The sequence below is a fragment of the Tursiops truncatus genome, chromosome 20, assembly GCF_011762595.2.
Source record: "Tursiops truncatus isolate mTurTru1 chromosome 20, mTurTru1.mat.Y, whole genome shotgun sequence".
NCBI lineage: Eukaryota > Metazoa > Chordata > Mammalia > Artiodactyla > Delphinidae > Tursiops > Tursiops truncatus.
The window spans coordinates 40,185,943-40,213,443 of NC_047053.1; the positions used below are offsets into that span (position 1 = coordinate 40,185,943).

At 51.7% G+C, this 27,501-nt stretch overlaps 1 protein-coding gene across 1 annotated transcript; it reads right to left on the minus strand.

The window, feature by feature from the left end:
- On the minus strand, positions 1 to 27,478 carry MPP3 (MAGUK p55 scaffold protein 3). Its single transcript, XM_033847899.2, has 19 exons — positions 27,400 to 27,478; positions 26,149 to 26,205; positions 25,787 to 25,905; positions 25,502 to 25,579; positions 24,155 to 24,235; positions 23,781 to 23,918; positions 20,661 to 20,742; positions 18,852 to 18,937; positions 17,410 to 17,484; positions 13,968 to 14,164; positions 12,071 to 12,135; positions 10,638 to 10,658; positions 10,050 to 10,091; positions 8,735 to 8,899; positions 8,560 to 8,640; positions 5,091 to 5,184; positions 4,766 to 4,874; positions 3,275 to 3,397; positions 1 to 1,045 (listed from the first exon to the last, which is right to left on the minus strand). The coding sequence occupies exons 2-19, from the start codon at positions 26,171 to 26,173 to the stop codon at positions 869 to 871; spliced, it is 1,758 nt and encodes a 585-aa protein (XP_033703790.2). The 5' UTR covers positions 26,174 to 26,205; positions 27,400 to 27,478; the 3' UTR covers positions 1 to 868.
- Between the last annotated feature and the right edge of the window lie 23 nt (positions 27,479 to 27,501).

Sequence of the window (27,501 nt, forward strand, 5' to 3'; positions counted from 1 at the left end):
ACTGATTTATTGTGAATTAGGCATAGTTATGACAGGGGGGAATCATCTGGTTTCCCATGATGTAGCAGGATAGGAGCCCCTATAATCTGAAGGTAGGGACAGGTGAGAACCAAGAGAGCTGTCAGTAACAAGAAAGACAAGTGATGGAATAAAATAAAAGCAAGCACGCATCCAGTTTCAGAGTCTGAGAATATTTAGAAAAGGCACAAGCAGCCTGACATTCCGCAAGTCCCTGAAAACACCACTGTATCATGGAAGAGTACAGTAAATCATGGTGACAGGGAAGGGTGCCTTAGTCTGCCAAAAATGTTGATGAATGCTCACTATTTAGGAAGGCAGAGAACCACGTTTTCCATTACCAGGCAAACACACACTACCGAAAAGGTTAAAATCAACATTTTAGTGCCTGAAGACAGGGGAACTTCAATTGCATGGAAAACCCTCTTGGGTAAAACAACTCAACTTCCAACGAAGCCGGATCAATGAAGTGTCACTCTGTTTATAAAGCTTAAACACCTCTGCAAATTGGTACTGTATACATTCACCACCACCAGCCCCCAAAAGACAGTGGCTACTCAACTTTGGTACAGAGAATCAGGGTCAACTTGCTTGTGATACTTTAATGAATGACATGTGTTATTTTGTGATATGCTCCCTTTCGACTTGTATGTTCGGCTCCAAAGGGGTGCAGTGAAAAGCCACAGACAAAAACCAGCAAAAAACAAGACTCCCCACATAGACTCTTCTTGATAATGGAGTTTATGGAAAATTCTGCCCTTCTCGCTCAAGATTCCTTGATGGTAACATGGGGGAGCCTGGACCAGGTGGTCTTCCGGGTCCCTTCCAACCTGGATGTTCTAGGATACAGTTACCTGACCCAACTAATAGGTACCCAGTGAGTTTCCTTGCTCAGCCTCTCTAAGAGCATTCTGAGCTGGCTGTACGCACTCTGGAGGTCCTCCTTCACCAGCACAGCATCTACCAGGTGCCCGTAATGCTGGTCTATGAAGGCAGCAGAGGCGGCCATCTCTCGCTGCTCCTCATCCTGCAAGGAAAAGGGGCAGTTAGGGAACAACTGTGTTGTTCTCCCCCCAAATAAGAAACCTACAGCCTTGGGCTTCCCTGGTGGTGCAGTGGTTGAGAGTCCACCCGCCAATGCAGGGGACACGGGTTCATGCCCTGGTCTGGGAGGATCCCACATGCCACGGAGCGGCTGGGCCCGTGAGCCATGGCCGCTGGGCCAGCGCGTCCGGAGCCTGTGCTCCGCAACGGGAGACGCCACAACAGTGAGAGGCCCGCGTACCGCAAAAAAAAAAAAAGAAACCTACAGCCTTTGTCTTGGGCAGTATCCAACCTCTCACTTTTAGGTGATAAGCGGATGACTATGGCCCTTGAATAACCAACTGGGTACACAAGAACAGAGCACAGTGATGCTAGCCTACCAAACTTCCAAGAAAGTTCATGGGCGGCAGCCATAATCATTGTTCAGTCATTCACAAGGTATCTACTGAGGACCTGTCAACTGCGAGCCATGCTTTGGGCAGATGCTGATTCTATATCTGTGTGTCTATATATGTCAGTATCACACTTCCTGTCCGAAGGTATTTCCAAACTAGCAGTACTATTGTGTTGCATGGCAATTTGGTTAAATAATTACAGGAAAGAACTAAAAATAGTAGTCACTATATAAAAGCAAAGCAAGCATTTCTGGAATCAACTAGGGGAAAAAGAAGAAGAAGAAGTAACTCAAATGCCCTCTGAGGACTCCTAAATTCATCATGTAGAACTCAGTTCTTCTTTTCATTTCCTCAAACCAGAGCCCAACATTAGCACAGTTGACAAAGCAGAGATATTTAAGAAAGTGCTGGGACAACCCTGACCCAATCCCTCATTTCCTTAGGACACCTGGCTTCTTTAATCAGACTGCTTTCCTGACACCTAACCCTAAGGTCTAGGCAGCCAATGATCCCTCCTTTACCCAACTTACCCAGTGTTTTGTTTGCTGCTTCATTCAAATATACCTCTAGTAAGTAGAATTTCAAGCAGGTAGTTCACTGACTATTAGCTTGGGTTTTGGAAGAAAGGAAAGCGGCAGGATCCACTCTGAGTAAAACTGCAAAGTGAAATTTGTGGCTGGTATTCACCCACCTCCCCTTCTATCTCCTTCCAGTCCTCTGCTGCCTTCTCGCCTCTGCGTCTAGGGGCTCTGTTTTTATGCTGCCATGGAGGGGGTGAGCTGTCTTCCCCTAATATGACCCATATTCCAAAATGTTCTCTGTCACCAATCAAAACCAGATTCCTACTTTCGTGAGAGCATCCACACTTTCAGAAAATATGTTCTAAAGGTCTAGGAAACAGTTTTTGCATGCTACCGCAAAGACAGAAGAGACCTTAGATAACTTCTTCTTACTTCTTTCCCCCGGGAGGGAAAAACCTAGATTAAATTGGGCAGAGCTTTCCAACTCTATATGGCATCTTGCAGGGCTCCTCTCCTACTCAAAACCACCCTGCAGTGTCCCACTGCTGCCCCTGGATCTTCCATCCCACTTCCCCCACCCCCTTACACACATATATCCTATAGACTGTCTGCCGCTACTGGAGTTTCCCCTCCTCCAGGTACCTTCTTTGTTCATCCTGGAAGCGTTTATCTATTTAAGAAATTAGAGAAGGAACATTCTTTTGCCCCTAAATCCCTCCATCTTCCTAATAAATATCTGCCTCTTGAAAGAACTCAAGTAATCTCTAATGGAGTAAAATGTGTGACATTTGTTTTGAAGCTGTCAGTCCCCTGAACCCTTTCCCTGCCCTGTAAAGGTGGAACTCAACCACCTGCAGCTTCAGCAAGAGAGTCACAGTCCTGAGCTGCACATAGGAAAGATTCCCCCATGATGCCCCTTGCCTCCATCTTGGACTAGCTTGCTGGGTCTGAAGTTGGTGTTTCAATTAAAAATTATTTGGGTTTGGCTTAGGAGTTCAACAAATTCTTGTGGTATGTCACACTCAGATCAGGTGCCTGATAGATGTCAGTCCCTTAACTTTCCAACGGGGTGCTTATGTGAGGGAGTGGAGGGTGGGGAACCCAGGCAAAGCCACTCCGGTGTGAACTGGGAGGCACTTCTGGCTGCCCCACCCTGAGTCTTCAGATCACATGACCATCTGAGTCTGGCCAACAGGCAAAATGGAAAGATGGTCTTGTGTAGAAGGTATGGGCACCCACATGCAGCTAATGGCCCTTTTAGGCCTTCGGAAGAGAAATGATCAACTTTAAACTTACAAGTGGGGCCGCTGCATCCTCACAAGCTGGGGACGTGGGTGGCGTCTTCCTCTTTTCCTGAATTGCAGGCTTTACAAATATAACGTAGGGTTTAAACTCTGAGGTCCTCAGTTGTTGCAGTGCCTGAGAAAGGAAGTTCAGGAATATTACATACTTTGAAAATATTTTATTGTGAAACACACTTCTTGAATTCTCAGTAATGGTGTGCTTCATCACATAACCCCGATGGCAAAGGTCCTGATGATATGGTCACATGACAATGGCCTTCATCCGTGCAGACCACCTGTTCATTTTCCCGCTGGCCTCAGCTGGACCCTGAAGGCTCACTTGCCGAGAACAGAGGTTCCAAAGCCTCAGCTCCGAGAGTTGCCATCTTACTTAGCTCTGACTACCCTCCAGCAAGCTCTAATTAGCCTTCGCACACCCTCCTCTGCCTGCCTAGTCCTGATGGAAGAACCAGCAGGATTTAATGTGTGTATCTATTTAGTCAAACGTCATCAATTTGGACTAATGCAAAGTTTGTGCTGTCACACAGCCTCTGCACGATATTCAAAGAAGAAAAGGTTTGCCAAGCAAATGAAGAGACTAAGAGATTCCTTGAAGCAAATTGCAAAGACTTTCGAAGGTTTTCAGTATGCAACTCGTCCTGTTAATTAGTGCATTTTATTTATGATGTAAGGGCCTGTATCTGGAAACACTGGTATTAAACTGCTATGTGTACAGCTTGCATCCCCTCTAAACCAATAAAATCACTTTTCAAAACAATTTTTGAAATTCAGACTTTTAATTTCCACTACCAACTCCTCACTAAGTCCAAATTAGTGAGGGTTTTCCTTTCTGGACGTAAGGTGCTTTTTGGAATCCGTTTCAAGCCAACTTCTGTAACATAAAGCCTACAGTGTATGTCATAAAATCAGAGCTCAGCCCCTATTGAGTTCCAGGCTTACACATTTTTCTCAAAGACAAGGTTAAAAAGACGGTTAAGCCCCTGTGGGGTGTGCAGGACTGGAAATGTCTCTGAAGCACTACACAGGGTCAAGTCTGCCCTTTTTCCCTTTCAAACTGCTCTCCTGACCACCCCCCTCAGTGGTTCTCTAGGTGGTTCTCTGATTTCACTCGTCCTCGTCGGGGAAGGGATGGCCCAGCCTCCACTGGTGCATTTACATCTAAGTCCCTGACTGTCAGGTCACAGTGGACCAGTCGATGCCACTGTCTCCTGCATGATTTACTCCACGCAGAGGTTACTATCTTGGGCCTGTGGGCCACCAACAGGGTCCCTCCAATTCATGTCATTTTTGTGTACAGAGGTGCACGTTTTGGGGTACAAAAGCTTTCATTAGATTCTCAAAGGGAGACCCAAGGAAATATTAACCTCCAGTGCTCTGGAATAAAAAGTCCCTGGACTAAGGTCGAATGTTCTGTGAAATGCACAACCCCCTAGTTTATAAAAATTCCATTAACAGGAAATGCCAAACTGGCCCAGGAACTCACATCTGGCTCCACGTCCACCAAACACACTTTGTTTTTGGCCATCACAACCTGAATGGCTTCCAGGCTGGTTCCATAGAGGTTTTCCTTATATTCACCATGCTCCAGGAACCTAGAACAGCACCACAGGGAAAAAGGCCTTCAGCTGCTGAGTTTGCCTGAATTAGCACAGAAGGTGAATGGCCCACCATGACTCCCCGCTCCTCCTCCCATCCTCTGCTTCCCCTGACTTTTCCAGAAGCCCTCCCAGGAGGTCAAGTGGAAGACTGGACAGATGCAAAGACACACAGCTGCACGGAGGCCCCACTGGTCCATCAAGGAAACGTACTTGTTGTGATGCAAGTCGGCCTCAAACGCTTGCTTAGAGACGAAGTGATATTCCACCCCATCCTCCTCATGGCTCTTCCTGGGCCTGGTGGTATCTGTGAAAGAGAGGAGGGTAGCTGGGCAGAGATGTCACAGCACAGCGAGCCTGTGCCCTCATTCCTGTCCGGAGCTGGTCACGGATTTGTGTACAAACCACCCACTTCCCTCCATCGAGAGTCCCTGTGTGCAGGCACGTCACTGACTTGCACAGCTCTGTGATGTAGGCAGAAGGAGCCTCTGGTTTTGCAGGTGAGGAAACAGAGGTGCAGAGGTTAAGCACCGTGTGGATGTCCCACGGCTGGGAGCAGAGCTGGGTCGGAACGCTCTCTGTCTCAGGCCAAGCGTATGCCCGTAACCACTCTGCCAAACTGCCTCACTGATGCTGGGCTTTTAAAGAATCGCCTAAGGAATTCCTAGTCCTCTAGGTTTTATTTCCTAATTGTTTTTCTTTTTGAGAGCCAAGGGGGCAAAAACTCAGTTGACCCTGCTGTGTGTTTTAAATTTTTTATTCAATTATTTCTCATCTGGGGAGAAAAGGCATGAAGACAGACGGTCCCCTCGTGGACTAGATGTTTCCGCAAGGCTGGCTCTCACATAATTTTTTTTAATTAATTTATTTATTTATGGCTGTGTTGGGTCTTTGTTGCTGCACGCGTACTTTCTCTAGTTACGGCGAGCGGGGGCTACTCTTCGTTGTGATGCGCGGGTTTCTCACTGCGGTGGTTTCTCTTGTTGCATAGCACGGGCTCTAGGCGCGCGGGCTTCAGTAGTTGTGGTTCACGGGCTTAGTCGCTCCGCGGCATGTGGGATCTTCCTGGACCAGGGCTCAAACCCGCGTACCCTGCATTGGCAGGCGGATTCTTAACCACTGCGCCACCAGGGAAGACCCCCTCACACAATTTTTAAACACATAGTGTTTTCCCTCTGATTTCCATAATAGAATCAAGGCACGCACCTCTGGGGAAAATCAGATCCTCCACAGAACAAGAGCACACGCGAAGCAACACACAGCTTTTTCCAGAGCATTCCAAAAGAAAAGAGGGGGTCTCAGAGGACAGTGTTTTCTCCCTTGTGGGCCACCCAGGGGATGCTCTGTGCGCCGTGTGACATCTGTGTCCAACCTCTGGCAGAGCTGCTAGGGTCACCTTTCCTGACCATGTCCTTGCTTTAAAACTTTTATTCACCCACTGATTACATTCTAAACACCTTAGATGAGTATATGAGACCCTCTTAATCAACCCAGCCTCCCACTCAGCTCATCTCCCCCCACATCACCCACACTAACTTCCCCAGTCCCTCCCATTGCTGTACTGGGTCATATTTTGTCCCTTTGCACATGTTGTTCCCTTGGTATAGAGAACTCTTCCTTCTCTGCCTGAAAAACTCCTACTTACTCTTCAAAACCCAGATAAAAGTCACTGCTGCTGGGAAGCCTTCCCTGACTCGCCTGGTTCCTTATAGCAGGGAGAAAGTCACCTATCTGTGGGATGTCTGGAAGCAGGTAGGTCTAGCCATCCAGGTACCCCACCCCCAGAGTATGGGTCTGGAAGTTTCTGAAGGATCCATGTGTGAACAACTTCCACACGCCCTGTTTCAGTCCATCCTTTCAGCCTGGAAGGCTGTGGGCCCCCCAAAGTTCTCCCAGGTCCATCACAGGTGCTTCCAGAATGGCCTCCCCAACCCCCCATGACCCCGCCACCACATCCCTACCACGTCAGGTAGGATTCTGGAAGACAGTTCTCATAACCCATAGACTGAGCTATGAGCCCTGAGGCCCAGGGGAGTGACATGGCAAAAGAAAGAATACGTAGGTGCGCTTCCTCAGAATCCTCCAGAAAGGTCCCATTACTGCCACCACAGCATCCCTTCTCAGTGGCCATCACGTGCCCACATTGTATCCCTCTGAGGAAGAGGACTGAGAGTCTCAGAAAGGAACAGCCAAGGACAGGAAGTGGCAAGCAGCAGGTGAGAGGCTGATGTGTGGCCTCAGTAAGAATGTGACTGTGGGGGGCTTCCCTGGTGGCGCAGTGCTTGAGAATCTGCCTGCTGGTGCGGGGGACGTGGGTTCGAGCCCTGGTCTGGGAAGATCCCACGTGCCGCAGAGCAACTGGGCCCGTGAGCCACAACTACTGAGCCTGCGCGTCTGGAGCCTGTGCTCTGCAACAAGAGAGGCCGCGATAGTGAGAGGCCCGTGCACCGCGATGAAGAGTGGCCCCTGCTTGCCGCAAATAGAGAAAGCCCTCGCACGGAAATGAAGACTCAACACAGTCAAAAATAAATAAATAAATAAATAAATAAATAAACTACAATGGTTTATTTAAAAAAAAAAAAAAGAATGTGACTGTGGGGACTTCCCTGGTGGTGCAGTGGTTGAGAATCTGCCTGCCAATGCAGAGGACACGAGTTCGAGCACTGGTTCCGGAAGATCCCACATGTTGAGAAGCAACTAAGCCCGTGCGCCACAACTACTGAAGCCCACGCGCCTAGAGCCCGTGCTCCGCAACAAGAGAAGCCACCGCAATGAGAAGCCTGCGCACCACAACGAAGAGTAGCCCCCACTCACCGCAGCTAGAGAAAGCCGGCGCATAGCAACGAAGACCCAACGCAGCCAAAAAATAAATTAAATTAAAAAAGAAAAAAAGAACGAGACTGGGGCAGGTTGCCTGGGTTTGAATCTTGGCTCCACCACTTACCAACTGTGTGACACTGGACAAGTTACCTAACCTCTCTGAGCCTCAGTGTCTTCCTCTGTATGGGATGATGATGATCCTCTTCTCGGGGATACTGGGAAGGCTGGCCAAGCTACTGCACATAAAAGCTCTTGGTAGAGCTCCTAGCTACTGCACATCACATTCAGAACCAGGACTTCTGCCTACTGGATTTCAGCATCTCCAGCTGCCTCTGGACTCAGGAGTGTACATAGCCACCCTGCTGGACTGGATCCAGCTACAGGCAGAGTGCCCGAGCAACACTGCTCAAGGGCTCTCTGGCTTCCCCAACCTACTCTCTTGCCCAAGCAGAGAGCAGGGGCCATAGGAGTCAGAGTCATTGGGAAGAGGAGGCTGAAATACACCCACTGCTGGGGGCCCCTTGGTGTTGGGCTGAAGTTGCCACTTTACCTGCAATGAGCTCTAGACTCACCTCCCATTCCAGGCAAGAACCAGGCAGTTACTCCAGTAACTGGAGTACTGAACCTCCAGTTACTGCCTCAGAGGGTCCTAGTGGACCACTGAGAGTGGGTCTCTTCCCATCATGCCTAGGTCCCCTGATGTGCCTATAGCAGGCAGTGCCTGGCAGCCCTTCAGACCCAAAGTAAGGATGAAGATGGATACATGGAGTCAAGTCCCCAAGAAATATTCATGTGCAGACATGCTTACACACACACACACACACACACACACACACACACACACACACACAAGCCCTCTTACGTGGAACAGCAACACCAAAGTGCTGCGGGTTCTCTGCCACCACCTTCTGCTTCAGCTCGTGCAGTCGGGCTCCCAGAGACCCTGGGAAACAAAGGGAAGGCTGCAAGGTCCCTGCTGAGCTCCCTCCCCACCCCTCCAGGGAGAAACCAGCCCCTTCTCTGGAGACGTCACCTACCGATCAGAACCACCAGGCGGGGCTGCTCGCCGGGCTGGTGCTGGTACCTGGTCACCTCCTCGTAGGTCGGCAGCTTCGGAGACTCGGCCACTGCAGATGTCTTTCCTTCCTGCGGGCTTCCCAGTCTCTCCCTGCGGCCCAGCCGGAAGCTCCTCCGAAGACCAGCTTGGGGAGAAGGGCAGGGGGACACTGCGGCATTTGTCCCAGTATCTCCCTGTAGACTTTCTCTACCTGGTCAGACCTGGAGGTGGGACTGAGACCCACGGGCCTCTCCCAACCACCTCCTGCTACAGGAAGGGGTTGATCGGGACGTACAGTAATATGACGAAAGTGCGATTACCTGGCGTCCAAAATTTAGGGTTCAAGGCTACTGCTTTACTTGGTATGTGACTGACCTCAGGCAAGTCATCACCCCTCTGCGCCTCAGTTCCCTTATCCATGAAAGGGAATCCACATCTACAAAGGCAACGGGTGCTCCTAGATTGGATCCTGGATCGGGGGAAATGCTCTAAAGGACATTATTGGGACTACTGGCAAAATTTTGATATGAACACCATATTAAATAATGGAATTGTATGCCTGTTAAATTACCGGAATTTTTTTAAAAAATAAATAAAATAAAAAATAAATTCCCAGAATTTGATAATAGCCCTGGGTTATATAAGAAAATGTCCTTGTCCTTAGGGGACACATGCTGAGCTATTTAGGGGTGAAGGGACATGACGTCCACAACTCTTACATGACTCGGGGGAAGAGGGTCAAATGTGTACGTGCAGAAAAAGGGAATGACAAAGCTAACACGGCAAAGTGTTAACATCCGGGGAGTCTGCGTGTAGAGTATGTGGGAGTTCTTTGTGCAATTCTCACAACTTTTCAGTAAGTTTGAAATTGCTTCTGAACGAAAAGTTTAAAAACTCTTGGCCTGTCTCTAAGGCCTTTGAAAAGATTTACCAAAATAAAAGAAGTGAAGGTACTTTGGAGATAGATAAAAGGTTCCATTGTTGTATGGGGGTGGCAGAAACACTGAATAAACTACGATTGAGATTATGGTAATAATAAAATCAGTATTAATGTAGGGGTCCTGCCAGGGCACTGCTCCCAGTGGCTGGGTGAAAGTTGGGGTGGGGGACCCCAGGCCTGGGCAGGCTCAGCCCAGCCTCTGGCAGACACAGACTGAGGGAAAATGTGGGTCCCACAGACTCAGCTGCCCTTGAGGGGTTCCTGGGCTCGGATCACCTCTCCCTGACCCAGGAGCCCACGGTGGTCTGTGCATGGGCGGGGGGGGGATCTCGGGGGGAGAGCCCCCATTACTTACCCACATAGTGTCCTTTGAAATATCCCTCACAGTCACAGGTCTCTGGGGACCAAACAGAGAGAGGTAGGCCAGTGAGCCATGCTGGACACATGCCCCAGCCCGGAGGTACCCAGGCCCCGGATGGCCAGGCAGCGCCCTCTGGGATGGAGTCTTGGGGGTCCCAGGACAAATGCCATGTCCCGGCCACCTCAGGTAAACAAGTTCCTCTGTTTCACCCAGTTCTCCATGCTTAGGCCACAAACAGCCTTTCCAGGCCTGGCTGGGGTTCTGGGCCAGCAGACCTCGTTCCAGCCCCTCAGAGTTAGGATCAGTGAGAATAAGGAGGGGAGATTCACTTGCCCTGCCCTACCGCTACCCAGCCGGGTCACGTGGTCATCCCAGCCAAAGTCCAGGGAGGGCCGGGCCCCACGTCCCCACCAGCTCTGCAGGCCTCAAGGAGCAGGTCGGTCCAGCTGGCAGAGCAGGGAGCCAGAGGGGCACAGCAACCCCAGAGCGGGGTGGCAGAAGGGAGAGCAAGACCCTGCAGCCCCAGACAGTCTACAGAAGAGGGGCCTGTCCGTGCGCACAGGGGACAAATACTGGGCCTACCTTCGTCACAAGGCTGATCATCTGCGGTTTGCACAAAAGACAGATGGAACAGCGTTAGCAGAGGGGAACCGCGAGGCCCTGTGGCCCAGAGGCAGCCGCAGCCTCGGGTGCCTCAGGACCCCTCCATCTGTCCCCTCTTTCTTTCCTCCAACAAACCCGAGATCTGAGCTGCGGTGCATTATTAAACCGATACTTGCTCTAATTAGTCCTCCTGTGTGTGTCTCATTAGCGGCCCAAAGAAAGCCAGATCTTCACTGGCATAAGCAGCCTCAGGGCCAATTTACTCAGCAGCCCCTCCGACCCGAGAGCAAGTCTGGAAAGGCGACTGTTGGCAGGGGCCACCCAGCCAAGGGAGCAGCTCGCCCTGGGATGCCTGCAGCGGGACCAGGACCTGCTCTCTCTCCTCTTGGGTTTGAGACTCTCCTGGGCAAATGCAGGTGCCAGACGACAGAGTGGCACAGCGCAGGGCTGCAGGCCAGCTGTGCTCCGTTCATCTGGCATTGTTCTGGCGCCCCACTTGGTTCCAAGCCCCCCGCTTCCCCCCTACCCCCTGACCCCCAGCTAGGGAGGCCATACCCTGGGGAAGCTTCCTCTCCATACGGGGCTCTAACCTGGGGGCTCTGACCACAGGCCCTCTGGAAACCTGACCCCAGCCCCACTCCCTTGACTTCATGCGCCTCTGTTTAACCATCTTGGCAAAAGGGATGCCCTGACTCCACTACTACCCAGGGCTGTTGTGATGATTAAAAGGCAAGAAGGTAGGTGAATGTGTTTTCTAAAAGGTAAGTGATGCAAAGAGTAGGGTTACTAGACAAAATACAAGACGCTCTATTAAATGTGAATATCAGCTAAACAACAAATAATTCATTAGTATAAGTATGTCTCAAATATTGCATGGGATATACTTATACTCAAAGCCCATTCATTGTTTATCTGAAATTCGAATTTAACTGGGCAGCCTTTATTTCTATTTGCCAGATTTGACTGCTGACTCAGAGGCACGGGATCGCTCACAGCCATCTCCATTCCCTTCCAACATCAGTGGTTCTTAAACTGTCAGGGTCAGAGAGCCCCTTGGGGATCTAATGAAAGCTGTGGAGCCTCTCCCAGACACAGACACACAGATACGCAACACACACACAGTTTGCACAAAATTTCGGGAGCAGTGTTACCATGGCCCCCGCAGTGTCATCTATGGGCCCCAAATATAGTAGCTCCTCTCCAGGGAATGGCTCTCCGCAACCTACCCCCATTTCCCTTCTTCATCCCTCTCCCCGGCCCCTCCTCCCTCAGGAGGCCTGAGAGCTCAGACAGGACCCTCGGTGCCCCCTCCAGCCCAGTGCTTGCTTCTTCCCCACACGAAGCCCCAGAGCCCTAACCCCAGCCCCTCCCTGAACTGCCTCCCTGAAGTACCATCCTGCCAGTCTACTCACACGGGGGCTTCTTGAGGCTCTGGGGGCTCGGCAGGGTGCCCGTGGCTCTCCGGTAGCTTAGTCGCCTGTGGGGACACAAGGGGATGGGCAGGCCCGTGAGCTGGACCAGAGAACCAGTCATAGGGAACCTTCTGGAAAACTCAGGGAAACCGAGGCCCGGAACCCACAGGTGGGGATAGCCTGGCACTCCAAGGGCCTCCTGCTTCACACTGAGTTCCAGTGAAGAGGGACGTTTTCACAGGTTCTCACTGGTTCATGAGGAAGAAACTGAGTTTCTTGCTCTGGGAGAAGCTTTTCCAGCCCAAGATGGTCACACACAGGGGTACAGCCCAGTGTCCATGGTCAGCAGTTGGTCGTTACTTTCCCATGGCTGATTCTCAAGGAAAGGAGGCACCTTCTCCAAACTCACCCGGCCTCCCCATCTCTGAGGAAGTTGGAAAACAGCAGAACGACTCCCAGGAGAAGCCGAGGGTGAAAGTGACCCTAATTTAATGCCCTTCCCCACCCACCCTAGCCCAACAGAGAGCTCAGCCTGGCACATTATTCAATGCGTCCCTGCGTGGAGAAGCAACCTCCAAGGCCTCTTTGAGCTGAGAAAACACCCAGGGCTCCTAGAGGTCTCTAGATTTCCACATTTAAACGCAGCTAAAGAGCCTTCCCCCAAGACCTGTGAAGCCAAAGATGCAGATGGGTCTGAGGCTCCCCTGAGGAAATAAAGCAGCAGTTCTCAAACTTCAGCTCCTCAATTCATCTGGAATATCTGTTAGAACACAGAGCTCAGAGTCTGCCCCTGGAGTCTCTGATTCAGCAGGTCTGGGGCAGGGCCCAGGCAGGGACTGGCATTCTAACAAGTTCCCAGGGGATGCTGATTGATGCACCTGGTCTGAGGACCACACCAGGAGGGCCCATGAAACAGATGAACCCTGAGGTCTGTTGCTACAGCATCATTCCACACCCCAAAAATGCAAGAGGGCTACAAACCCCAGGAGAGGCTCACAGGCGTAAGTGCCACACCCTCTGACCCAGGATTTACACTTTGGGCAAGCTATCCTAAGGAAATGATTTGAAACATAAGGAACAGTCTATGTGCAACATAATTATCTGCACATAGACTGTAGCAGTGAAACATTAGAGACAGCGTCAAAGTACAGCCACACGGAGGAAGCAAAGTCACTTAGGTAGGACCCTTCCTCAATGAAGCCTTCCATGCTTGCCAGGACGAGGGCCAACCCTCCTGCTAGGGCCTGGCGGGGCCCGGTGTCCTCCTCCCACACACCCATCACATTTATATATAAAGTGTTCGTCTGAACCATGTGTGACTTTTCAGCTGAACTGTAAGCTCCTCCAGGGAAGACACCATAGCTGCTGCCTGTGAATGAACAGTACATCTCCTGATGAAATATTATATTACCATTAATTAATAGTACAGAATAATATTATTCTAGAGTAATATAAGAAACGCTCATGTCAAAATGTTAAGCTACCAAAAAAAAAAAAAAAAAAAAGCAAGACCTCGAATTCTATGTGTACCACACACATAACAGGCACAGGAAGGAAATAAATCATGTTGTTTAGATAGTAGTGAAACTTTGGGTAATTTTATTTTCCTCGTCCTCCTCTTCTGTATTTTTATATTTTATTTCTCAACTTGCCCTAAGTATGCATTATAAAATATACATTAATTTAATAACATAGATTTCCATATTTATTGAAATCTCAAACAGCCATCACCACTGATGATGGGAGAAAAAGAGCCAACACAAGCACAATTGGTACTTAGCCCAGAGGACACCCAGTGGGCCCCTCTGGCTGTGCTGGCAGAGATCTGGGGCTTGGTCATGTACTTATGCCTCGGCCACTCCAGAACCACACCCCCTACAACACAGCCCAGACCTACCTTTCCTGGAACTGCTTGGAGGGGATGAGGCCAGCTCGAAGGTTGGTGTCCCCCATTCGCTTGGCCTGCCACCACGTGGGGTCGTCCTGGCTCACCACTTCCAGGACCTGCCTGCGCTGGAAGGGCAGGCCTGCCTCCTGGCAGGGGATGGCCCGGTCCTCCCGAGGGTTGTAGTGGAAGAGGGCCCGCATGAACACCTGCAGGGGAGGCACTCAGTGAGACAGCCCTTTGCCGTGTAAGCACAGATGTGTCTATGCCACACGGAAAACCAAAGGACAACCACCATTCATAATTAGGAAGAACAAGCAGCCTCAAGAATAGAAAGCTGGGACCTCCCTGGTGGTCCAGTGGTTAAGACTCCGTGCTCCCAATGCAGGGGGTCAAGGTTCAATCCCTGGCTGGGGAACTAGATCCCGCCTGCCGCAACAGAGATCCCGCACGTGGCAATTAAGACGCGGCGCAAATAACTATTTATTTATTTACTTATTTTTGTTTAAAAAAAAAAAAAAAAAAAGAATAGAAAGTTAATCAGAAACCCACCGCACCGATTTTCTTAGTGTTCTTCAACCATTTTCAATGTCCCAGTTGGGGAATCCCTCAAGAATCAGAAAAATGAATAGCTGGGCCCCATGAATTTCCCTTTCCAACCTAAACATCTCCTTATTGGCCTGATCTGCTATCCTTACAACAGCCTCTCAGCCTACACAAAGCAACCATTAGTCCCGGGAGCAAAAAGTAAAGTCAAGCACAATTTCTAACTCAAATGTTATTTCTGATACGCTAACTGCCCCTAAGGATGTCAGCAGCCACCTGTAAATAAGTCATCTAGATGTTTTGATAAGAACACAAACATCAATGAAACTACTGTTACCGATTCCTCATCATCACTTTTCAGTGGGGAACTGACAGCTACATCTTTGATAGCTCAATCCTGCCTCATCTGTCACGCACTTAGCCAACCCCCAACTCTCCCCTTTACCCTGAAGTCATCCCTCTAGAGAAGAGGATGGGAAGACATAGCATTGTGTCACACTTCTTCGTTCTCTTCTATAATTCAGTGGCATGGATTTATTTATTTCTATTTCCAGATCATTACAGCCCAATAACTTTAACAGCAAATAGGAAAAAAAAAAAAAAAGGCCAGAGGGTTTCCTTAGACAAATCCAAATCATATTCCTTTATGTGCCAAGCAGAAAAGATGCAGTTCGACAGTAGTAAGAAATTTCTGGCCATATATTATGAGGACAGATACCCTCATTTAGTCACAGATGTTACCAGGGTCCCAGGCACTCTGAAGAAAGCATAATCTCAAATGGCCAGCCGTGATCCAGCTCAAAGAAAAATATTTAGAAAGGATGGACTAAGAGACAGGCTACCCATTTTGTCCTATAGGAAAACCAAGTCCTCTCCCTGTATCAAGTTAGAACCTGCAAAAGCTGCCTATGGAGACCATATTAGCTGGTCCCAGGAAGAACCACTTCCATCAGGCATTACGTGTGCCCTGGGATTCAACTGCAGGTGCAAATAAGAAACAGTCATATAAAGATGATTTCTTCATTTGCCATAAAAAACTGTCAAATACATTGTCCACTATTAATCGAAATATTTATTGACGGGGCTTCCCTGGTGGCGCAGTGGTTGAGAGTCCGCCTGCCGATGCAGGGGACGCGGGTTCGTGCCCCGGTCCGGGAAGATCCCACATGCCGTGGAGCAGCTGGGCCCGTGAGCCGTGGCCGATGGGCCTGCGCGTCCGGAGCCTGTGCTCCGCAACGGGAGAGGCCACAACAGTGAGAGGCCCGCGTACCGCAAAAAAAAAAAAAAAAATTATTGACATCTACTGTGTGCCAAGTGCTGTAATGTCCCATCTTTCATGCGGGCTGGGAATTAGCTTTCTTGAAAAATTGGCATGCTGCCTTCCATACTCTGATGAATTCCGTTCATTATTGTAATTCATTACGTTCTCCTTTTTGCCTTGGCTGCCAGAAAGTGCAGGTCCAAATTCACTGGGAAATAAAAGTAATGCCCTCTTGCATCGTCCCTCCCACCACTTCAGCTCGGAGCTTGACAATCTCTCACCTGGGCTTTCACAACAGACTCCTACCAGGTGCCCTAGCCCCGGTCTCCACCCTCCTCTACTCACTGCCCCAGGGAGCTTTCTAAAACACAAATGTGGTTGTATCACTTCCCACTTAAAAAAAAAAAAAAAAAAAAACCTTTAAGAGCTTCTCACCGCCTATGGGGTTGTAACTTGGGCTGTGGGGGCCCCCCATATCCCCCGGGGCCTTACTTTTTCAGGGCACCCCAGGCTGACTGCCTAACGGCTTTCTCCAGCCACTGGGATCTGCTCTCCCCTAACCTGGCCGGCAGGAACTGCTGGGAATTAACCCCCGGGATGCAGCCTGGTGGGAGCTGGTGTACAGATCCCCCAGATCTCCCAGCTCTTGGGAGGGATGACGGAGGCACGGTCTACAAGGGATACCAAGCTCTGGAGCAGGATTAAGCTCTGGTTGCCCCCTGTGGTACCTTGCTGAGAACACACCCTTTGTTGCACTGGCTGCCTTCCTTTCCCCACTCCTGTACTGGTGTTTCCTGGGGTCACCTCCAAATAAACTATTTGTAGTGAATCCCTGTATCAGAGTCGGCTTCTGAGATCCTAAACTAAGCAGGGATTATGCCAAAACCCTTAACAAAGCATTCAAGGCCATTCAGAAGGTAGCCTTGACCCACCTCCCCAGCACACCCCCTCATCCTCCCCCTGGAGCCCCACCACCGTGCACTTTCTCACTGAGCCCCCCCTACTCCTCTCTGCCATATCTCTGAGCCCCCGCATATGCAGACCCCTCTGCCCGCCCTTCCCTCCACCTCCTCTTAACCAGAGAAGTCCCTCTCATCTCCATCTTCCTCAAGCCTCACTTCCAACACCCCTACTGCATGACACCTTCCAAAGTGCCTCTCACTCTGTACAGAATCTTTCCGAAGCGCTTAATCACACAGCAAGGAGAGAATGGCTCCCCAGCCTCCCCTTCTGACCCAGGAATCCTTGAAGCTACTAATCATCCCGGTCTCCAGCATCTGGCTGAGCGCCTGGGCACAGAGGAGGTGCCTACCAAAGGTAGGCTCCACAAGGAATTAAACAAAAGGCAGTTACTTAATTGGTCCCGAAGCCAGAACATTGGGTACCTTCTCCTCTTCACCGGCCCTGCCTTTCGACTTCAATTAGAAGAACCTTGTCTTTTATTAGTAAGCTACGTCAAATCCTGTTTAGAAGAGGCCGGGTACAAACAAATAAATCATTCCGTGACTGAATTACAGGTCCCTACTGGGAGCTTGTTCCGAGGACCAGACGGATGATCTCTTCCCGGATGGCTGTTTCAAAGGCTGGGCTGGAGTCCGCCGCCCCCGTTTCCCCACCCCCGCGCCGCCGCCTCCAGCTCCCCCATACCTTGCTGTCCTTCAAGCGGTCCTCCTCCTGGGTGGCTGGGATGATTTTCAGGGTGATGGACCCCTGGGACTGCGCCTGAAAGGAAAGAGCACACAGCCGTATCATCTACCAGATCTGACCCTCCAGGACGTCACATCTTACTTCCCAGATCTGGAAGCTCACGTTCAGAAACAAAGGGGATGCTGCCTCCCCTATGACCCACCCTTCTATGGTGGGAGCCGGCTGACTTAACTAAAGCATTTTCATGCGACAAAGGGACAGAAGACTTAAAATGAGAACCCGAGGACAATGCATGCACCAAGTACAGCTCTCCATCCAAAGGGCTGCCCTTCTTTCTTTTCTCTCGGGTTATTTTAATAACCTAGTCCAGTTTCATTTTCCTCCTTCCTGCCTCATTTGGGGCTGGTTCCGAAACAGTACTCCCCTCTTTGCTTGCATCTTCCCCAATCTCAGGCCACTGCTACCTTCCCAGGGGTTCCCCTCCCCTCTACTGGAGAGAGGCCCTGCACCCCACGTGGGGGGCCCACGGGGAGCACACTGTCAGCCCATGAGAGCACATCTCACCCAATGCCATCCCTGGCTCCGCATCACTCTGGAACACAGGGAAGTAGGTGCCCAAAACCAGGGAAAGGGGAGTGGGGGCAGGAAGACTGAAGTGTCTGCCTGTAACCAGGACCCCCTACAGCAGGGGCCTTAAAGAGCGGGCCTCGGAGCTTCAGATCTCATCCCGTATCTGCCCCCCAAACCATCAGAAGTTAGCAAAGACGTTGTGTTGGGAGAGGATGCCTGAGGATAAAGAGGACAGAACTACGATGGGGGCTTTCTGTAATTTCAGTTTTGACTTGAACCCGCAGAATGGACTGAGAAGGTTGTTTCCATCCCAGCATGTGACCCCCTAGAATCCCCTTGCAGTTGTAAAGTGCTATATCCTCTTCCGGATACTCACATCCTAACGATAACTATGCATTGGTTGAGAAACCATCCCTATCCCTGCTGGACAGGAAGGGAAATGGAAACTCAGACTGATTTGATGACTTGTTCAAGGTTACACAACTGGAAAGTGATGCAGGCAAGATTCGAACCCAGGACCAGTTGACCCCAAAGCCCTTGCTCTGCTGGGCTACAGCCTTTTACTCCATATTCCTCAGCCCTTTGGAAGAGGGGACCCTTTTGAGAGGGTCTTCCAGACGGGTCCTCAGGAAAGAAGGCTGGGGGTAGGGAGGATGGCTGTGCTGAAGAGGGGGTCTGAGAGAAGTGGGTGGTCTGGGCGCTCCTTTCCTCCTGTCCCCCACCCTCCATACAGGGCACTCTGTGAGGCCACTTGGCCTGCGGCCTCCCCGTGCAAACAGGGACGCTGGGCCAGATCAGCCCTGGCTCCAGGAAGCGCCCTGCTCTGGGTTTCTGAAGAACCACCGCGTCCCCAACATGCGCGCAGCACAGACCAGAATCTGGCTAATCTCGTCAGGCCGCTTGTGCAGGACCGTGATCCCGTTCACTTCCCGGAGCTCGTCTCCAACGTGGACCAGGCCTAGGAGACACAGGGGCTGACGGTCAGCACGGGAAGGGGGCTGAGGTCCCCAAAGCAGGGAGTTCTGGGAACCGCTGGCACCTGCCTGCGGAGCCCACTGCAGGGGAGACGCAATGTTTAAAGACAGTGGACGGGACTGGGATGAACCGAGTTGTCACAGGGTGCCGGGTGCCTCACCTGGCATCCCAGTCTCACAACCACGGGGTGAAACCCCCGGTTTACAAACTGGCAGCTGAGATCCAGAAAAAAGATGCAGCTTGCCCAAGGCCACACTGCTAAGAAAAAACGGAGCCAGTGCGCAGACGCAGTTACTTTGCTGTAGAAACCCTGTGTTCTTTCTGCTATAGCCTCTGCTTCTTTAAAAATATCATTAACTCTTCACCTTCCTGGATGTACAGACCTGATTCCAAGAATGTCTTTCTCAAATTTTACACGAAAACTTAAGGGCACCAGGGAAGATGGTGTCAAGAGTGTAGACACACCTGTCTGTTGGCCTCTGCTTTAATGACTAGCATCTCTGCATATCCGGCCCTATTTGCCATTCAGTGTGGACACTGGCCCAGAAGCAGCAGAAGGCAGTAAAAGGTACAGAGTCTTGGGCCCACCTGAGACTTGCTGAATCCGAATCTGCGTTTTAAAAAGACAACTCAGGCCATTTCCATGCTTGTTAATGTTTGGGAAGCACGGGTCTAGGGGTCCCACCACAATGAGCCCCAGACTTCTCGGGCAACACTCCCCTATGCCAGGAGATTTGCCCCCCAATTTACTTCCTCCATATACCAGTGATTCTTTTTTTTTTTAACTTTTAATTTTATATTGGAGCATAGTTGATTAACAACGTTGTGTTAGTTTCAGGTGTACAGCAAAGTGATTCAGTTATACATATACATGTATCTATTCTTTTTCAAATTCTTTTCCCATTTGGGCTATTACAGAGTATTGAGTAGAGTTCCCTGTGCTATACAGTAGGTCCTTGTTGGTGATCCACTTTAAATATAGCAGTGTGTACATTTCAATCCCAAACTCTCTAACTATCCCTCCCCTCACCCTTCCCCTCTGGTAACCATAAGTTCATTCTCTAAGTCTGTGAGTCTCTTTCACACCAGTGATTCTTTTTTTTTTTTTTGCGGTACGCGGGCCTCTCACTGTTGTGGCCTCTCCCGTTGCGGAGCACAGGCTCTGGACGCGCAGGCTCAGCGGCCATGGCTCACGGGCCCAGCCGCTCCGCGGCATGTGGGATCTTCCCGGACCGGGGCACGAACCCGCGTCCCCTGCATCGGCAGGCGGACTCTCAACCACTGTGCCACCAGGGAAGCCCCACACCAGTGATTCTTAACCTGTGCTCCACCTAAACACATCTGGGACATGAACACCCTCCCTTCAGTAACTGTGGCTTGTTAAGGCAACTGGGGTGTCAGAGAAGGGTGTCCCTGCCACCCCAGTTAGGATTTACACCAAGCTTAACTGCCACAGTCCTCAGGTTAGGCCAATGCTCAAACCTTCCTGATCACCCTCAAAGTACTCCATGCCTGAGATATTTCCAAACAACTAAATTTTCTACAGAGCTTAGGAAGGAGAAGAGAATTCCAGCCCCACTCCCAGAAAGCAAAGCACATCCCTAACAGGTGAGTGGACAGGAGAGGAAAAGGAGAGCTGTGGCCAAAGGGGGCAGGCTGGGGGACCACGGCCAGCACCTCAGCTAGGCCGGCACTGATGCACTCACCGCTCCGGTCTGCTGCGCCCCCTCGCATGATCCTGGCCACCACGACAGCCCCTGAGTGCTCATCCCGCCGGATGGTGGCCCCCTGCATCAGAGACAGAGCAGGCAGGCTCCTGAGAAGCAGCCCCGAACCTCAGACCCCGACTCTCTGGACCCAGCAAAGCCTCCCCCCGGCCACCGCCCCATTCCTCCCCCTGCCACCCCAGGGGGCAGATCGGTGGACACCTTTCCAAGGCTGAGGATGAAATAAAACCCACATCTCAAATTAGTATAGCACAGCACTTTACAGTTTAAAGGCAGGAGAATGCTGTCACAATCTCGTCAGAGAGAGGAGGGACTGGGGCACAGAGAAGGAAAGCAACTTCAAGGTCACCCAGCTCTCTGTGATGCCACACCCACTGCTTTCTCTATCGTACCGCAGCCCTTGCCTCTCTCAAAGACATTTACTAATGAGGAGAATACGTGTCAGCCAATTCCCAACCTGCCTCTAGCCAAGCACGGGGTTACCAGGCCTTCTGTTGTTGCCAAGGGGAACCAATTATGCCCCAGCCAGAGCTTCGGGACCAGGATGGGGCCCACGAAGCATGGCAGAGATGATATCTAGGATGAAAAAGGCACTAGCAAGCCCTCAGTTTCGTGCGCCACACAGACTGGACGGTGGCGGGGCAGGGCAGCGGTCGGGAGCCAGATGGCCCTGCCGTCTACTGAGAGCGTGTGCCCTTAGCGAGGAAGCTCCTTATCTTCTCTGCGACTGTTTCGTCTGGGGTGTGGGAAAGCGTTTAACTCACAGGGTTGTTGCGAGGTTGACATCAGGTAACGCATGCAAGGCACTTAGCACCCGGTAAGTGCTCAGTAAATGCTAACCACTTGTTCCTGGCTATACATGCAAACGCACTGGCACACTCATTATTAACTTCATTCAAAGTCCATAAGATAAATACTGCTGGAAAGAGAGACCAGCAGCTAAAAACCCTACGGCTTCTTGCCACCTAGGCTTTCAAGCTTGCCAGCATCTCTATCCATCCTTTCCTGTTTTTCCCCATCTCAGGGGAGGGGCTCCTCCTGGCTAGGCTGCCCTCTACCCCCTCCCTCCCTCTCCTGCCTTCTCAATGCCCCCTCCTCACTGGCTCCTTCCCCTGGTCCTAAAAATATTATCAAGTCTCTCCCATCATTAAAAAGCTGGCAACCCCATCCAGCAGCCACCGGTCTCCATTCCTTTGGAGCAAGCTTCTCAAAGAGGCAGCTCGCATCTGCTCTCTCTGCTGCCTGCCCTCTGACTCACTCCCCCCCTGCCTCGAATGCACCAGCAAAGGCACCGACGACCCTCCAGCTGCCAGCTCGACACCCTCAGTCTTCTCTCTCTCCTCTCCTGTCTGATTCACCCTCCCGCTGGGCCCTGGTGACACTTCTCTCCCGGTGCTTCTCAGTGACAATTCGTCTCCTTTGCCGAGTCCTCCTCTATACGCCTTTTAAATGTTGATTAAAGGGCCAGGATATACGCTTTACCCCGGTGGTCTCAACCTCTCGGGCGGGGTGCTAACCCCTCCCGGAAGATGGCAGCTGTCAAGTCTGTATCTCTGCACACGTAAGCCTTCACCTCCTGGATATTTCCACTTGCGGGCACACGGGCCTCTTGAATTCCACGGACCCTAAGTTCCTCCTTATAATGGTCCCAGTGCCCACCCATCATCCTAGCTGGACCCCTGGGCCTTACCCAAGATGCCTCCCCAGACTCCTGCCCAAACTGGGGCAGGCACAAAGTGACATTAATTTTATTTCCAAAATATTTCTTGGATTTCTCTTTCCTCTTCCCACAAACCGAGGTCAAGCCCTGTTTCTGAACCTCACGTATTGGCTGCTACCCTCAAATTGGTCCACCGCTTCTGGTCTCACCCTCCAGGCCACTTTCTACTTCGTAGCCAGGGTGATACTTCTAACTGCAAATCTGGCCCTTTGGTTCCTCACTTACAGCCCTTCAATGGCTCCCCACTGCCTTCAGGATCCAGCCAAGCAACTGTGTGTTATAACCTGGATCTCTCCGCTCTCCCGCTGATCTGGCCTCGCCTCCGTCACACTTTACCTTCAACTCGGCAAGTTCCCTGAATATAGCAGCCCGTTTACCTTCCCATGGCTTTGCTCATGCAGTTCTATGGTGGAATGCCTTTCTTCTTCCTCTTCCTTCTGGAAAACTCCTGTTCCTTTTTTTTTTTTTTAGAATTCAGCATGGGCATCACCTCTTCCAGGAAACCCCCCAGTCACTACCTCCTGTGAACTCCCAGAGGGCAAGGACTAAGTCTTAACCCTGTCCGCACCCAACACAGCGCCTGGCACACGGGGGGTGGGGGTCACGATACGTTTTCTGAGTGGATGGATGACTGGCCCATTTTGAAGGTAAGGAAACAGAGGCAGAGGAGAACCGTGGTCTGTTTGCAGAAGCGGCTCATCTGAGGTCACTTGGTGAAAGTGGACAATAAAGAGGGCCAGATGTGGTATTCTCTAGGGCAAGCCCTCAATTCTCTGGACTGCCATTACTTCCCTCCATCTCATAAACAACTCTGTCCCTTTGCTCAGTACATCATTGCTGAACCAGGACCAAAATGATAACAATCTGTCAGCTGGGGAGAAAAATGGCTGCTGCCCTGAGCTTCCTTGGAATTCAGAACAAGGTTGGCCAACTTTTTCTGGAAAGGGCCAAATGTAAATATTTTATACTTTGTGGGCAACACAGTTTCCATTGAGTCTGCCGTTGCCATGTAAAGGCGGGGCCCCAGACAATATATACATGAACGGGATGGCCGGGCACCAATAAAACTTTATTTACAAACACTGACAGTGGGCGGGGTTTGGCCCTTGGACCGTAGTCTGCCAACCTCTGGTTCAGAGCTGACGATCAGGGCTGCCCTGCACAGCTGTGCAGGTTCTCGACTGCACAGTGGAGGGAAGCTGTAATCACCCAGAGAAAGGGATACTCTGCACACAAAGATGTCACAGGGACTAGTGGCAGCCCTGACAAAACTGCCATCACTCACTCCGAAGACTTCAGGAGGGTCCTTTCCAGGGTTTCTGGGTGGGTGGAGGTGGGAAACAAGGAGAGGGTGGGGCAGAGAGGTGAGGGCCACATACCAGGGGTTCCTTGTTTTTCACCAGGCGGACAATCTTCACTGATTCTTCATCAAAATCCTCGTCAATATTATCGGGCAGAGGGGGGAGAACGGGGTCAAAATTCTTCTGGGCAACCGTGTCATGTACCATGAGCATGGCCTGTCAGGAAAGCAAGAGAAAAGAAGGGCTGGCCCTAGAGCTTACATGGGTCTGGGGGACCTGGCCGGGCAGTGGTTTGGGGGTCTCAAATCTCATGCCAGAGAGACGACCACCCTGGACGCTGGCGCTGAGGAGCGCTTGCTCAGAAATGTCCTGTCTCACGGCCAAGCGCTCCCTCCTGCCCTCATCCCAGGAGACACAGATGTGTGGGTGGCCAGGGACTGCGGCATGACTACCCTGAGGTGAGGGGTGGACAGCAGCTGGAGCAGTTCCCTCTCGTCACTGTGCATGGAGGCGGCCTGCAGCTCCTCCATCACCTGGGGGGAAAGGAGAGAGAAGGCCACAGATGGCTGTGGGCGCTGCGAGCCTGCTGGGAGTCACCCAGGGGAAACCCTGCTCCCTGGGCCTCAGACCCAAGGGCCCTCCCAGCCACTACTACAGCACCAGGGAGCATTGGACCCTCAGCCACCCCAGGACTGACACTCCCAGGGAAATCACACCAGAGATCAGAGACCCTGAGCAGCCTCTAATCCTAATGGGAGCTAACTTATTAAGCTCTTCCTGGGTGCTGTCTGCCTTATGTGGATTAACTCTCACAAGGAACTAGATGGAGCAGGTACTATTATATTGGCATTTCAGAAGTAAGAAGTAAATGAGACAGGTTACATATCTTGCCCAAGGTCGCAAAGCTGGTAAGTGGCACAGGCAGGACTTGAACCTGGGCTTATTTGGCTCTATTGTCTGTGCCCTTCACCACATTTTCCAGATGAGGAAATTGGGGCTCAGAGAGGTTGAGTCACTTGCTTACGGTCACAGAGCTGGTAGCAGAGGCAGAGCTAAGCCTGGGAGCCTGGCAACCTAACCTGCTCCTAATGGCATTCCACGGCCAAGAAAGGCAGGGGATCTGCTCTGACCCCTCACTAGGCCATCTCCTGAGGTTATGTGAGTTTATTCAGAAGCCAGCCTTAGTAATCAACCGGGACAGTTTTTCCAACCATGCAACACAGCAGACAGGTCCACAAGAAATGAGGAAGGATCCCTTTAAAAAACAAAGCCTGGAAATTCCCTGGCGGTCCAGTGGTTAGGACTCAGCATTTTCACTGCTGGAGGGCTGGGTTCTATCTGGGCCAGGGTTCAATCCCTAGTCGATCCCGCAAGCCACATGGGTACAGCAAACAAACAAACAACAACAAAAGTCCAAGAAGCTGCAAGTCCCTGGACGCAGGACTTCCCATTGGGCCTCCCCAAAGCAGATACACAACGTGCGTGTTTGACCTGTTCTTGTCGCCAGTTCTCAACCGTTTGGGAACTGTCCTCATCTCACAGCTGGGGAAACAGACTTTCTCAGGAACACAAAGTAAGTGGGCGTCACCATGTCACCATGTCCCCTGGCCCTGTCCAAGACTCATGAGTTCCTCCCTGCCTATTAGGAAGCCCAGGGAGGAGGGGAAGGGGAGAAGACGCTCTTCACCTTGGGGCTCCCGAGTCCCGACGTCCCCTCACTAAGCAATGGCATGCAGGCCAGATGAAGGAGCTACAGGTGGGAGGGGGGCTGAGGCCGTAAGGAGAAACCTGGGGCTTACATCCTCGGCAAGGGCCACAGCGCTGTGCAGAACAGGGGTTGGACTTTGCCTCTCGTAATAGCGAAGCTTCTCGTGAATCTGCAAAGACAGCTGATCTCAGGCTGCGGCCTCCCAAGCCAGCTGCCCAGGTTTACCCTGGACAGCTGGGTAACACACCCCACCCACGGCTGTGGGGATGCCTGGGGCTGTGGGGATGCCTGTGTGTACCCTGGACACACACCCCACCCACGGCTGTGGGGATGCCTGGGGCTGCAGACCGGGTCATCCACGGGGCAGCATATTTACCTTCATTAAATAATTGAGGCTTTTTTCACTGAAAACATCCCTCAGGAAGCCCATCTCTTCCTTCTGGTTGGAGTCAGGTCTGAGCTGAGAGGTCAGTAGTGCCAGGGTTTCATGCAAACCTGAGGAGAGAGTAAGAAAAACACTGTATAACCGATGCAGTGGGAACTTCCTGCCCTGTGGGACCCCCGAGCGGACCTTCCGACAACACTTCAGCCCTGCTATGTGCACGTTTTCTCCCCCAGCTCTCATTCCCAGGGCTTGGAGCTGACACTGGATAGCAGCTGCTTTCTTTGCTGCCCCAGGTTGCTAGGCAGGGTCTTGTCTTCAAGACTGTGGCAGGTCCAGCCCCGGGAGACACTCACCAGAGTCCTCGGACAGCACTGGCATGTCTGTGCTGGTCAGATCTCTGCCTGTGGATTCTGGGAGAAAAAAGCGGGGTGAAACTCCATCAAGCATATTCATTCAACAAACAGTGATTACACATGTACTGCGCCTGTCCAGGATCAATTTCGGGACAGAAGGGTTGGAATAAATAATTCTCTGCTCAGTTTTTTCAGAGACGAAGGAAAGAAAACAAAGCCTTGCTAAGCGCTCCCAGTGTGTCAAGCATTGTCCTGCGTGATTTCATATGACATTTTTCTTAATCTGTTCAAAGCCCCGAGGAATTGACACTAATATTCCTATTTTACTGATGAAGAAACAGAGGCTTGGAGGATTCAGTAAATTGTAGGTCAGAATCCATACTCGACTGGCCCTTCCAGGCAGGTCTCAGAGATGAGAAGTGGCCCCTGCCTGACAGTGGGTGCTCTCCTCCACAGCGCACCCCTCCCCTGTTACCTTCTAAGGGGCCTCACTCAAGTCCCTTGACTGTCAACAAGTACCTGGCTGGGCCTACAACCCCTCCTCCCCCGCCATCCCCAAGCCCCAACCTAAAGGGAGCCTGCCGCCAAAACAGAGCGTATAGAGAGGAGGTGGAGAGATGAGAGTCAGTGTCTACTATGCCGGCGGGGGGAGCCCTATTTCGGCAGGCCCCCCGACGTGTTCTGCAGCACGTGGACCTCAAAAAGTCCTCCTTCAGAAGGAGATAAGGAGAGTAATGATTCATTCATTCCGCAAACATGGAGCCAGCCCCACAGCGCCCGCCCGAGCCCCGCTGACACCGAGATGCATAAGAATGGCCCCCGGCCCTCCAGCCAACGCCCCGCCCCCCTACGCCAGACTCATCCTCTGGCTCCTTCTAGCTGTGCCCCCCACTCCCCCAGGCAGCCAAGCAGAGACTCCAGCTCGCTTTGGGAAGGAACCTGTGGGACCAACAAGGAGCGCGGCTGGGCGAAGGTGAAGGCGAGGCGAGACCTGGGGGGCGCTCGGGGCGGTCTCGGAGGATGCGGAGCGGCAGGAAAAGAGAGGGGCGCACGGAGGAGGGGGTGGGTGCGGAGAGAAGACCAGGGGCCGAGGGGCGGGGACTGAGCCCCCCCGCCCCACCATCACCAAGCTGGGGGCCCCGTGAGCCGCGTGGCTGCCTGGGCATGAGAGGCGGGTCTCAGCCCATCCTCCAGTCCCGCCCGGCCCCTGCGGCTCCGAGCCCTTGGTCCGTCCTCCGCGCGGGTTCCTACCTCGGCGCGCCGGGATCTCAGCTCCAGACCGGGAGCCGCGCGGGTGCCGGGAGCCTCGGCCGCCGCTGGCTCCGCCTCCCCGGCCCCTCCCTGCCACGGCCG